This window comes from Protomyctophum bolini, assembly GCF_963924005.1.
Source record: "Protomyctophum bolini genome assembly, chromosome: 4".
Taxonomy (NCBI): domain Eukaryota; kingdom Metazoa; phylum Chordata; class Actinopteri; order Myctophiformes; family Myctophidae; genus Protomyctophum; species Protomyctophum bolini.
The window spans coordinates 16,245,462-16,259,885 of NC_137865.1; the positions used below are offsets into that span (position 1 = coordinate 16,245,462).

The window sequence follows — 14,424 nt, forward strand, 5'->3', positions numbered from 1 at the left end:
TAAATTGACCTTTACTGTGACTTTTCCAAGAGAGATAGATGTAAAACTTGAGGCAACCAATATAAACTTTATACGGTTCTAAAAAAAAAAAGGTGAAGAATACGAAAGACAATATTATCACCAGCAGGGTGCAAAAATTCTCGCCTTGTCAATGACGCAGAGTGGCAGATAAAGCGAGCAAAAAAAGATTTCTCCCGAAAGCCTGTCATTCCAGCCTTGAGCGGTTTGACAGGCTGATAATCATCTAATGACAAAGTATCAATTAATTCACGGCTGTGACAGATGCTGTTGTCTCTCTGTATCAGCCACCTGGCAGACAGAGTCACCATGAAGCTGCGCGTGGGTGTTGCGTAGCAGGAGTAGCCAATCTACAAGCCCTCACGTTGTGAGCTTGCACTGTATGTAGAATAGATCTGCTAGTTGCAGTGTGTAACACCCGCTCGCAACTAAGTTTCAATGTTTGGCTCAACAGCAGTGCAAGATGAATGCTCAATGTGGGTGGACACTGGACAGACAACTGTAACATGGGAAATCAAATGGAAAAAGTAATTATGTTTTATAGCTTTTCAGACAGCCAGAAGCAGAGGCCGCTTGGTGCATGGCTAAGTAGGCAAAACAACTCTCGGCCAGTGGCCAAACCACAGACATTGTCAAGAAACACAGTTAATAAGCATATATCGTCACTGTTGGGCAGATACCTTGCCTCTCCTCCATAATTCATCTTTTTCTTTATCCCATTAAGACCTGAGGCCAATTCTACAAATGCCTTCTAATTTTAAATCAGTAATTCTCAAACCTTTTGGTGCCAAGGCACGGACCCCGCATCTGGAAATGTTTTGTGCCGGGGACCCGCAGAATAGAAGATTTGTGATTCACACTTTATTTTTTAAATAGCAGATGTAAATGAGTTTGTTTGGATGAGGGCTAGGTGAACAGAAATGACACTCCAGAGATTTAGAAAATGTAGTTGTACTTTTGCAAGCTCTTCAAATATAATGTTCAAAATCATTCTTCCAAAAAGAGTTTCACAAAAAAGGTAGTTTAAATTGTTGGGTCAAACCAACCATCTTGAGCTCTGGTTAAAGACCATAGATTCACCAACCTATCTAGCCAAAATAAACACAGAAAACAGAAAAAGACAGGGTAGGCCTACAGTACAGCTATTATTTAATTCATGCAGGTGTTCGTTCTTTATTTATTTAAGATACCACACAACAGTTGGGCTTGCAAGTTGCGTGTGCGTGCGTCTGTGTGTGTATGAGAGGGGGCCGGGGTGAGGCGGGCAGCAAGGCAAGCGGGGGAAACTATTTTTATTTGGCTTGTTCCATCATGTAGCCATGGTTTCCATACGTTGTATGGTCGTATTACAGTTGTTCATGTCGCAAAAACGAGGGCGAGGCTTGATTTCATAGGGCGTGCCAGATTGATTTCAGTCATCACATTTATCACTGCTAGGAATGTAATTAAGGAAGGATCAGCTGTTTGTGATCACTACAATCCACATATCGCATCCACATATTCAACTGCACACTTGTTATATGTCGTGTGTTACGTTTGATTACTATGGTTAACTTACTACTCGTTTCCTTTCTCACCTGCACTTCTTTTTAATGAGATCCCACTCTGCCAACGACACTTAATTAGCGCTCTAATTAATGATAAAACTATAAAGTTGGCTAAACAAAGCCCTTCAGCAAATCGCGCTGGATAAATAAAGCGACTGTGTTTAGTGGCTCAATAGCTCTTCCCTGAATCTAAAATATGAACGCTTCTAAATACTCTAAGCGAGTGATTAGTACGGACCCCGCGACCACATTCACCATTGTTGTTGTCGGTAGAGGAGGAGGTCGTCTTCTTCTACAGCCAAATAGAGTGGTGGTGAACGGTGGCGATTGCTGAACTATCGGCACCCCCTGCTGGCCGGGAATGAGTTAATAAGGGTTACCGGCTTGTACCGTTTTTATTGTGCGAATAAATAAAACAAAACAGAAACAAATAGTACCAGTGAGACGCAGTGAGCCAGACAGGACAGGATGGCCTCCTCCTCCAGCTCTAATAAATAAAACAAATAGTACCAGTGAAACGCAGTGAGCCAGAGGACAGTACCAGTGAAACGCAGTGAGCCAGAGGACAGTACCAGTGAAACGCAGTGAGCCAGAGGACAGTACCAGTGAAACGCAGTGAGCCAGAGGACAGTACCAGTGAAACGCAGTGAGCCAGAGGACAGTACCAGTGAAACGCAGTGAGCCAGAGGACAGTACCAGTGAAACGCAGTGAGCCAGAGGACAGGATGGCCTCCTCCTCCAGCTCTCGGACGTGAACTCGGACGCCAGAGATGACGTCGGGCCACACGCCGTCGGACACGCCCACCCTCAACCAGTAGCTGCCCACCGGGGTGTTCTGACCAATGGTAAGCGCTCCTGAGCTCTGGTTCAGGCTGAAGTACCTGGAGAGAGAGAGAGAGAGAGAGGGAGGGAGGGAGAGGTGAGAGACAGAGGGATATTTTATTATTTATTTTGTAACCTTTATTTAACCAGTAAAAACACATTGAGACAGTCTATTTTACAAGTGGCAACTACTAATAATACATCCATGATACACCATGAAGAACCTATACAATATATACAACAAACCTCCATAATGGTACACTATTAGTACCCGGGCGCAAACATTGTGCACAGAGCAAATTATACACAATGTACAATATGAACAGAATATATAGGCCTATACAAAGGCTAGTACACATCCGAACATGTGCAGGTGTTGGACTGTACATCTAAGATGATTCTTTTGAAACTTCTCAATGGAACTTTTAAGGCCAATTTTAGACTGGAATGCAGGTCATTCCATGACCAGGGGCCAAAGAAAGTGTTTTTTTTTTTACTCCCCTCAGATTGTAATGCTGCATGGTACTACACGCCGTAGCCGAGCATTTGATCTGAGGTTTAGACAATTTTTTTACCAAATTGAATTTGGAGGAAATGTAAGGAGGCAGATCACCAAGAATGGCTTCATGAATGAAAATATTCTAATGCTGCAGCCCTGCGAGATATCAATGAGAACCAACCAACTGCAGCATACAATGTACAGTGATGTGTTCTGAAAGGTGAGTTGGTTATGAATATCAGTGCAGCATGGTTCAGGGAACCAGTTTGGCCAAGGTGGAGGAGCAAGCGAACCTATAGATGGTATCACCATAGTCCAACTGGGACAGAAAGGGACAAGTGACCAGTTTTTTGAGAGCTGAACAAGCATAACAAGCCTTCAATCTGTAGAAGAAGCCCAAAATGCAAGCTTTTTGCACAAAGAATCAATTTGAAATATAAAATGTACGTGTATGTATATCCAACCAGAAACCAAGGTATTTGTAGCGCTCCACCCACTCGATGGGAGTTCTATATATAGAGGCAGAGACACGGACATATACAGACAGAGACAGACGTGGGGGTGTAAGTGACAGCCTCAATGGAAGAAAAGGAAAACCAACAGCATTCATTTTTTAGCTTCTGTTCAAAGAAAGAACGACATGATAGATGGTAGACAGACAAGAGAAAATGAGTGAGAGGTATTGGTACCTCCTTTACTTCTACAGGAACTGAAAGTGTGAGTGTGCACACGCACAGTGGCGTGCACAGATATACACTAGGGGGTGCTAGAGCAGCCCCTGCCCTTTTGGCAATGTGCCCTTTTGAAAAAAAAGGGCACAGTATATGTCAACCATGGTGACATTGATCAATTCTTGATAAAAAAGCTTCTAATATATTATGTAGGCCCCAAAATCTATAAATCTCACACTATTGGTATTATGGCAACCGGCCAGTTCCACGAGCTGCACAAGGTGCCCTTTTTTCACTTGAGCACCTGCCCCTCTAAATGTCTGTGCACGCCACTGCACACGCACACAAACAGCATGTATTGTAATGCTGTATGTATAAAAAAAGAAAAGAGCAATTCTATAACGACTGTGGACACTTCTGTGCACAATCTGTGGCTCCAACAAAAGTGCTCGATAGTTGTCATAGTAACCTGTCAGAACTTGTGACATGAATAAAACAAAAATGCAATTGGCATAGCTAATCTGATCCTGAGTGTGTGCATACTGAGCGGATGCTCGCGGAGAGGTCCCTGACAGACCCTCGCTCTGCCTCAGACGCGTCGGCGTGGGCACTTTCATGGCCGGAACCACAGCGGCGCACTGCAGATTGCTACGTCTGTTTAAATTCAGATTCCAATCTTCCGATAAGCGGCGCACAGAGTGATTAAATTTGCCCACAGAAAGGGTTCTGCTTGTCACAGGCCTGGGACTTTTAGACTTAAAGACTTGGCAATGGAGCTTGTCAGTGGACGTCTGGGATGGACCGATATCAACTGAATGACCCGCAGCCTTTTCTGCACCACGAGATACAGCTTGTAATTTCACTTCACATCAATGCTTAATGATTTTCTATAGACCAGGTCAGAATGTTTTGTAAACAATTGTGTAGACGGAAATGAAAAATTATCTATGTCTGTCTATGGACATCTTCATAATCCAGAAATATGGTTAAGGAATACTGCTGCTCCATATAGTAAAAATAATAACTGCAGGCATTATTTAACCTGACATAGATTTTTTGGTTGCAGTGATCGGATAATGTTTGGGCTATTGCAGGGGTCTTCAATAGGGGGTCCGGGACCCCAGGCGGGTCCTCAGTTAGTAAAGGGGGGCTGCTAAATCTGTGTGTGATAGGAACACTTTGTTGAACCCCATCATCCCTATATTCAAGCTTGGAGATCGGTTATTTTCGGCAAAGAGGTTTAGTGGAGAGGGAAAAAAGAGCAGACCAAGTACAGAGCTAAAGATCAAGTTTACATGAGGGTTTAAGTGGCTAAATATCACATTAACATGAATCCAACATAAAAAGATACATATACAGTATACACACTGATGATAGTGCAAGTCTCTCAAGCTATCTATAATGAAATGGAAAAAAGCAACACCATTTCACACAATAGTTGTGGGGGTCCCTGCTTCATCTCTCCCTCTCAGCTAAGGGGTCCTTGAAACTTGAAAAGACCCCTGGTTTGTTGTCTTATGGTATGCATTTTGTATAGAATTACTGCATGTTTGTATGTCACTTACTTGTTTGTGTTTTCATGAGAGTCCACATGGCTGTTTATGTTCATAGTTTTGAATTTATTTGTACCCACAACCAACTACACGTGTTTTCAGCTATATTTCAGCGGGCCAGTGCAACCTGTTATAATTTATTCATTGTGTTTTCATTTTTATCATCCGCTGCTGGCATGAACCACAGAGAAATTGTTCCTCTTCCAACTCACTCTCTCATCTTTCCAACTGCCCAGAAGGAATTACTTTTACGTACAGTAGCAGGAGGCAGGTTTACATTTTGCTCTTGGAAATAACTTAGTTATAGCCAGAGCCTTAGATATAGACAGAGTTACGCAAACTGCTTTCACTTCATGGGGCCAGTCCAATGTCTAGTATCGGCTCTCCTACATAGACTTGTAGGACAATTAAGTCCTGGACCGGAAGTAGGCAGAAATGCATTGAGGCAACAGCACAGCTTTAATGATCTAAAATCCCTTTATTTCAGATTGTTTTGTATAGTACAACATAAACATTACAGAGACTTTAGTTACAATACTTTAAAACAGTTGTCATGTTGCACACATGCTTAAAATAGCTCTTATTTGTGCCTCGTTGAAAACAATGTATTTCCAACTCCAGCTTGTCTCAGTTCAGGCTGCATGAACAGCACTCGAGCAGTCGGTTTCTGCCCCCTCAATATCGCAACTCTTCTATAAGATGGCTCCGGTTATAGCATAACTCCTAGCATAACTCCTACTCGTACTTTTGAACTTCAAGGTGCAACCAGACATCCTGAAAAACGATGGGACAGTCCCAAATTATGAGTAGCTGTCACGAAAGCTTAATTTATTCTCTGTTGTAAATAGCGTATCTATACTTAACTGTATATACTGGTAAGCTCACATCGTCTAGTATCAGCAACGTGTTTTGAGCTTTATAGATCAGCTATTTTTGGCCTGCAAAATGGCCGTACAATGAAGTACAGTATAGATCAGGTATAAACCTGTACCAAAAATCTACCAAAAACATTATCATATACTTCTGAGAGGTGTACAATTAACTAAGGGTGTGCCAATATATCTATATTGCAATATATCACAATATTTCCTCCCGTGATATATCGTATCGTCCTCCCCATATAAGAAAGCTAGATGGCTCACCCGCGCTCTGGCCAATGGAGCGCGACGTTGCTACGTGGCGGCCATCTTACCTCGGGACAGCATAACATTGTGTCTATGGGGCATGTACTTTTAAATAACCATAACATTGTGTCTATGGGGCATGTACTTTTAAATAACCATAACATTGTGTCTATGGGGCATGTACTTTTAAATAACCATAACATTGTGTCTACGAGGCATGTACTTTTAAATAACCATAACATTGTGTCTACGGGGCATGTACTTTTAAATAACCATAACATTGTGTCTATGGGGCATGTACTTTTAAATAACCATAACATTGTGTCTATGGGGCATGTACTTTTAAATAACCATAACATTGTGTCTATGGGGGCATGTACTTTTAAATAACCATGACATTGTGTCTACGGGGCATGTACTTTTAAATAACCATAACATTGTGTCTATGGGGCATGTACTTTTAAATAACCATAACATTGTGTCTATGGGGCATGTACTTTTAAATAACCATAACATTGTGTCTATGGGGGCATGTACTTTTAAATAACCATAACATTGTGTCTATGGGGGCATGTACTTTTAAATAACCATAACATTGTGTCTATGGGGCATGTACTTTTAAATAACCATAACATTGTGTCTATGGGGGCATGTACTTTTAAATAACCATAACATTGTGTCTACGGGGCATGTACTTTTAAATAACCATAACATTGTGTCTATGGGGCATGTACTTTTAAATAACCATAACATTGTGTCTATGGGGCATGTACTTTTAAATAACCATAACATTGTGTCTATGGGGCATGTACTTTTAAATAACCATAACTTGTTACATTTTCAACCGATTTTCAAACGGTTTGGTTTGTTATAAACGTCCGCATACTTATATGCTTTTATACGACGTTCATATAAAAAACTAAATTAAGCAGATAAGCGTCCTGAACGTTTGTAATAAACCAACCCGTTTGTAAATACTTTGATTTGAGCTGCCATTGAACATACTGTACTGTAGTCCATTGAACATACTGTACTGTAGTCCATTGAACATACTGTACTGTAGTCCATTGAACATACTGTACTGTAGTCCATTGAACATACTGTACTGTAGTCCATTGAACATACTGTACTGTAGTCCATTGAACATACTGTACTGTAGTCCATTGAACATACTGTACTGTAGTCCATTGAACATACTGTACTGTAGTCCATTGAACATACTGTACTGTAGTCCATTGAACATACTGTACTGTAGTCCATTGAACATACTGTACTGTAGTCCATTGAACATACTGTACTGTAGTCCATGAAGCAAGATGGCCACCGGGTGAACTACGTCAGAGACTCCGTCTTGAGCCATCATCTAGCCATATGTCTATGGTCCTCCCAATATCGTGATATTGATTAGTTAGTACTAATAGTAGTAGTCTACCCATTGTTGTGGACAGACACACAAGTGCAAAGTTGCAAAGTTACAGTCAGTGGTTTACTATTTGGAGAAGGCAAGATTCATGTACGTATTGGCCAGTTTATGAGCAAAACTCTGTCCTACCCAGTGTGGCTTTACCAACTGTTCTAAACTTGCATACTGGCATCATTACCCATTGCCATATGCAGAGAGTGAGGAAGCCGTTCCCCCACATTTAAGCGGTTTATTTGGATTTTCGCCACGGGCTATATGATCTGTAATCGCAGGCTTGGTCCCATAGCCCAGACAGATGGTGGGTGGAAATGGGGGGGGGGGGGGGGATGACTCATGGGAGCAGTGCCAGGGTTAATTGAACTGCAGGTGTTTCCCATTGTCTAATTGTATTCTCCTCTTTACACACACAATGCCAGCAGAGAAAACCACCAGAGACAGATATGAGAGAGAGAGAGAGAGAGAGAGAGAGAGAGAGAGACTGGCTCAACATGTCTAGTTATGAAGGCCCTTTAAACGCATGGCAAGCAGTAGACCCAGCAAGGCTATTCTTGTTCATATACGTACATGGGTGTATATCAATAAAGGGTAGAGCTTTAATTACAAAACGGTCTCATCAATTGGGCATGCTACAGTGACATACTGTATACGTATGTAAGAGGGGGAGGGTAGGGAACCACTGATTGATACAGTTACAGTTGGCCCATTCCATTCCACACTTCCTCAGGCGGTACACATCTGCCAAAGTCCAATAATTCCGTTGTGGTTCTCAAACCTTTCTGACCGTGACCCCCCAAAATAATCATATTTGAACTGGAGATCCCCCAAAATAATCATATTTTAACTGGGGACCCCCAAAATAATCACTTGTACTGGGGACCCCCCAAAATATCATATTTCAATTGGGAAGCACTTGGAATTGTAGGAGTTGGGGCATTACAGTTAGTTTGGCTAGGTTGGGGGCCGGGGTAAAAATAGCCGATCTACAAGCTCACAACGCCTCGATTTTTCTGGTTTCTTAAAGGACAACTTTTTTTTGACAAAGTTCTTCAGGGTGAACTATTGAGAATTTATTGAGAAGATTCAGCAGCATAACAAGTAAGGTCGCCTTCACACCAGAAAGCTTTACTGTGATTAAAACGAATCCTGCTGCACATTGTGCAGCAGGATTGCAAGATTGCATATAATGCGCATCAAAGAACCGCATTCTACTCCGCCAAAAAACGGGGGTTTCGCTTTGCTTCCAATCGCACTTGATTTCAATTCGGTGCAGGTGGGAATGCAATTGCATCAAATAAAGGAAAGGAAGCAGACAATGTGGCGGATGAATGAGCAGTGAAGTTGGAGACGGAGAAGGGATATTTTACGCAGCGAGATGTCCCCTTTACTGTGAATAGACGTGATCGAATGAGGAGATAGCCCTCATCGAAATATGGTCAGATGAGCACATTAATCAATTGCTTAAGTTAAGGAAACACGTAACCTACAGAGTATTATGTCTGTCTGTCTGTGCGTAAACATGTAGGGCTGTCACTGTGTGCGGGGATACAAGTGCTGGAGACTTTCTTCATCTTGCTTAAATATAAATACTGCTAAATTAAACACATGCTTAAGCATGCATGTTCTATAAAATGTATAGCTAACACGGCATATGCATAGTAGTATACTAATTTTATATGATGATCGGATAGCCTAATCTATAGGATTGTAAACTAATTAAGAATAATTTTGCGCTCCTGTCTCCATGTGCCTCGGCCATGCAGTGCCCAAAAGAACAGTCAGTGTGTGGCGCACACACGCACACGCGCACACACACACACACACACACACACACACACTGCAAACGCAGCAAAGGAAATATGCAAGAATCCCAACTTCTCCGCCCATTCGCATCGAGTCTACAGAAGTATTAGGTGTGAATGCGACCTAAGGAACAAGCCTCCTGGCCTGTTCCAGCAGCCCCTCCGGGTGCAAGCTTCCAAAGCCCTATTCTCAGACAGTTCTTATAGCCTTGTCTTAACAGAGTTGCTATACTAAATGTTCATATAAGGATCTGCGCCAAAGATAAGGGTGACAAATAATTATACATTCGCTGACAGCGTGGAGGAGTCAGGTCAGCTGTTAGATTGACAGCTGCAGTTGAGTTAGAATGATCACATTGGTGAGCAATGAGACTGAATGGAAGGCAGATAAATACACAATAATGCATACATTTGGCAATCTATTTAGCATTGTAAATTATCCATTACGTAAGTAAAGTAAAAGATGAGCGTTGTATTGTATTGTATCTATTTTTGACAGGGGGCGGGGGCATTCGAACAAGTGGCTAAATACAGTATGTAAGAGCCATATGATGTCTAGTAGTATTTTAGTACTCATTTGATGACGCCACTACAGGGCGTCGATATTGGGCAAGACCCAGGTTGCTTGAGTATTTAATAGGTGCCAATCAAGCAGCAGGTGTTGCTGATTGGCAGAGGCACACTGTTTTCAACTGTGTTTCTTTGAGCTTTAGTCTGTATCCTCATGGTTTATTTACGTAAGTATTTATTGTATGCTGAGGTGACAGATGGGCTAATAAATATCTTTGTTTGTGAACTCAACGGACAATGTTTGGACCTGGTTGTCACTGGTGTCACACTACACAGTATGTATTTCTTTACAAAATGTTACGACAATTTCTTTATTATTAACTATAGTCCTACTAGACCCCAGGAAATTGCATCTCGCCACAGTAGTTGTTTTCCATGTGTCTGAACGAACAACTGACTCCTAGGGGATGCCATACTGTGTGTCATAGGCTCAATGTTGGTTTGTCACCTACCCTTTCACATTCAATAGATAATGTTATCTCTTGTGGCCAGATGTAATTTGCTGGCGTCTAGTAGGATTATAGTACTAAAGAAAACATTGCATGGCTGCACCTGGGACGTATCCTCAGTGATGTATCCCAAGGTCATCGGGGTTTCGGGTCTCTCGAACATCATACCCCTCACTCAGGTGACCCAGCCGGGGTGATCAAATCCCGACTTACGTCCCAGTAACTACCCTCGATCAGTCCCATTAGGACCTGTTTGTTGCACCAGACACCCAGCACCAGGCACTTCATTCAAGTGTGGTGGATTATAATGGCCCTCCTAAAAGCCTCACGAAGGTTTTTTGGGCTTCCCTCTCACGGAAGACGCAGGCTGGGGATGGCGGGGCGCTAACCCATACTGCTCCCGGGTGCCGTCTACATTCCACCTGTCACCCGTCTCTTGGTCACCAGACTATACCTGTTTGTCACGTAGTCTATTCCTATGAGTCACTATAAATAGAATAGTAAGTAATAATAAAGAAATCGCCGTAAAATGTTGTAAAACTTGTTTGAATGTCCCGCCCCCCTGTCAAAAATAGCTACAATCGTTTAAACAAAAGAATGCAGCAAATGAGATCATCCTTTACTTTCTCTAATAATGACCTAAGACATGAACCTTGGTTGAAAAAAACTAAAGTTGTCTTTTAAGGTATTAAAACAGTCCTTAAATTGTCACTTCACTATCATCTGGGTCCCCCCTGAAAAGAAGCATGTTCCGACCCACAGGTGGAGAACCATTGGTGTAGAGTGTAGACACTCAACTGGCTAGGTATAGGTCAGACACAGATGTTATTAAGTGCAACTGGTTGGCGGAGGCAGAAGACAGCGAGACTGTATTTCTAGTAGATATTTCTATAGCCTAGCTAGTGTAGATGAAGCAAGCAGGGAGTTGGTTTCAAGAGGACGGGGGAAGATGACAGACAGATGTGACTGGCACCACACTGATCCACACTGAACAAGATAACAGCAATACTTTTAGCCTAACATGATTATTAAACACGTATAGTACAGTCACAATGTTTCTTTGAACATCACAGTCACACCGCAGTCACAATGTTTATTTTTTCCTAAAGTCAGGCAGTTGACGTTTGGCTTAATGAATGCAAATGTTAACAGTTTTGACTTTCATGTGGTGTTCAAAGTGAGCCAAATTCAAAGGCACGCGCTCGACCCAGGCACAGCTGCACGACACTGTTTACACAGACAGGAAATGTTTAGAATATTAACGTTTCAGTGAAAATGCAGTGTTTTGGAAGTAAGGAGAAAATGGACACTTGGACACTGCTCTGTGAGAGTTGCTTTGGTGTTTTATAAACAGAATTCTGATATAGGCTTGTTCTTTTGTATTTTTTCTGTTACTTTCTTCGGTTCATCAGGTATTCACAGTGAGTAATGGATCAAAAAAAGGCATTTGGCTGGGGGTGAAGTACTCATATGTGTGGCTGTGTTTTGTAAATATTTATCCAATCAAAAGTAACTAGTATTTTTGTTTTCCCATTTCCTGAAACGTAATAGTTTTGGACAGTGACAGGAGCAGCAGCTGATTCTACAAATGCCTCCTAAAACAGTGATTCTCAAACTTTGTGCCAGGGACCCCAAGAAGAGAAGAAAAATAGCAGATTGTACTGTACAAGCTCACACTTGTACATCTGCTATTTTTGAGAACCACTGTTCCAAATCCTATATTTAGTTCAAATCTAAAGTGACACTGATGCTTTCCTGGTTTTAATTGGTTAAATGGGCCCTTACAGATATGTCATTCTGAGAATGTACACGTGGAATCAGGCCTGGAGTTCCTTCATTTTAGGGGCAACGCCACTTGGCCTTTGGTGTCGTCCATTTTTGAGGGCACAAAGGACAAATGCCAGGGTAGGATAGGCCATCACATAACACACGCTTTTAGTTCATTGAAAGAATTAGTCGAATTTAAGAGTTAAGGGTTTCATGATTTCAAATGTAATATGTAGACTATCTGCAGGGAAATAAATAGATGATAGTATATACAATCTGATCCATGCGCAGCCCTGCACCAATCAAAGTTACTGGATTGGTTTGAAGATGGGGAGTAGGCCTGGGCCGTGGCTCAAAGCCGCAAAAAATAAAAAAATAAAAAAATAAATAAAGATGGGGAGTAAAGAATTCAGAATCTCAACAAAAGATACAGATATCTACATGACAAGAAACAGACACTGGTGTACATATTGACAAGAAAGAGACAGTCAGCTGGGGCAATAAGGCCCCTGTGGCCTCAGGGCATGTGACCTAGGGGTCACAAGGCCAGACTGAGGGGCAACAAAGACGGCCATGGCCTTCGTGGGCTCCCTGAAATGTGTGCGCTGAATATTCTCGACATTGGCATGCCTGACATCCTTGAGATGTCAGGCATCTCAAGGATGCCTGACATTCAAATGGTTGAATTGTACAAATATCTTAGGATCTGGTTGGACAACATGTTCAATTTCTAATTTTCAAATACCACATTGACTCCTTGCCTGGCGAAAAAGCTGAAATTCACACTGAGTTTCTTCTATAGAATGAAGTTGTGCGTTTCCAATGCTTCTTGCAAAAAGCTGTTTGCTTCCTATCGCAGCTTGACTATTGCGATACTGTCTATCGCTTTGCCTGTTCCTCAACACTAGGCTACCTTTTTCATGCTGCATTGAGGTTCATTACTAATTCCCCCTATAGGACTCATCATTGTACTCTCACTCTGTATGCCTTTGTCGGTCGGTGGTCCTCCTTAACGTCTTGCATGTTGCTACACTGGTATATTCTCACTTACAGTCATTCTCGGTAAGCTTCCAATTTACATCTGTTCTAAATTCGAGCTTGTCCAAAACTCTCTCAATCTCAGATCAAATGTTTCGCTGCGCTATGTCATACCCTCAATCAAATCTGAGGCGGGGGGGAAAAGTAGTGAGTATTAAAAGGGTTGCCATGGGCACATGTCCCATGCACTGCTCCTGCCATGGGCACATGGCCAATGCAGACACTGCTCCTATGGGCACATGGCCAACGCAGACACTGCTCCTACCATGGGCACATGGGCAATACAGACACTGCTCCTACCATGGGCACATGGCCAATACAGACACTGCTCCTATAGGCACAGGGCCAATACAGACACTGCTCCTATGGGCACATGGCCAATACAGACACTGCTCCTATAGGCACATGGCCAATACAGACACTGCTCCTACCATGGGCACATGGCCAATACAGACACTGCTCCTATAGGCACAGGGCCAATACAGACACTGCTCCTATAGGCACAGGGCCAATACAGACACTGCTCCTACCATGGGCACATGGCCAATACAGACACTGCTCCTATAGGCACAGGGCCAATACAGACACTGCTCCTATGGGCACATGGCCAATACAGACACTGCTCCTATAGGCACATGGCCAATACAGACACTGCTCCTACCATGGGCACATGGCCAATACAGACACTGCTCCTATAGGCACATGGCCAATACAGACACTGCTCCTATAGGCACATGGCCAATACAGACACTGCTCCTATAGGCACATGGCCAATACAGACACTGCTCCTATAGGCACATGGCCAATACAGACACTGCTCCTATAGGCACATGGCCAATACAGACACTGCTCCTATAGGCACATGGCCAATACAGACACTGCTCCTATAGGCACATGGCCAATACAGACACTGCTCCTATAGGCACATGGCCAATACAGACACTGCTCCTATGGGCACATGGCCAATACAGACACTGCTCCTATGGGCACATGGCCAATACAGACACTGCTCCTATGGGCACATGGCCAATACAGACACTGCTCCTATGGGCACATGGCCAATACAGACACTGCTCCTATGGGCACAGGGCCAATACAGACACTGCTCCTACCATGGGCACATGGCCAATGCAGACACTGCTCC

At 42.7% G+C, this 14,424-nt stretch overlaps 1 protein-coding gene across 1 annotated transcript in view; it reads right to left on the reverse strand.

The window, feature by feature from the left end:
• The window catches only part of LOC308314722 (neural-cadherin-like), a gene marked incomplete at its 5' end in the record, with an annotated part of 230,491 nt that overhangs the window by 58,420 nt on the left and 157,647 nt on the right, over window positions 1-14,424 (reverse strand). Inside the window, one exon of the mRNA XM_080762381.1 lies at window positions 2,262-2,446. Within this exon, the coding sequence (XP_080618507.1) occupies window positions 2,262-2,446 (185 nt within the window). The remainder of the gene's footprint in view (window positions 1-2,261; window positions 2,447-14,424) is intronic.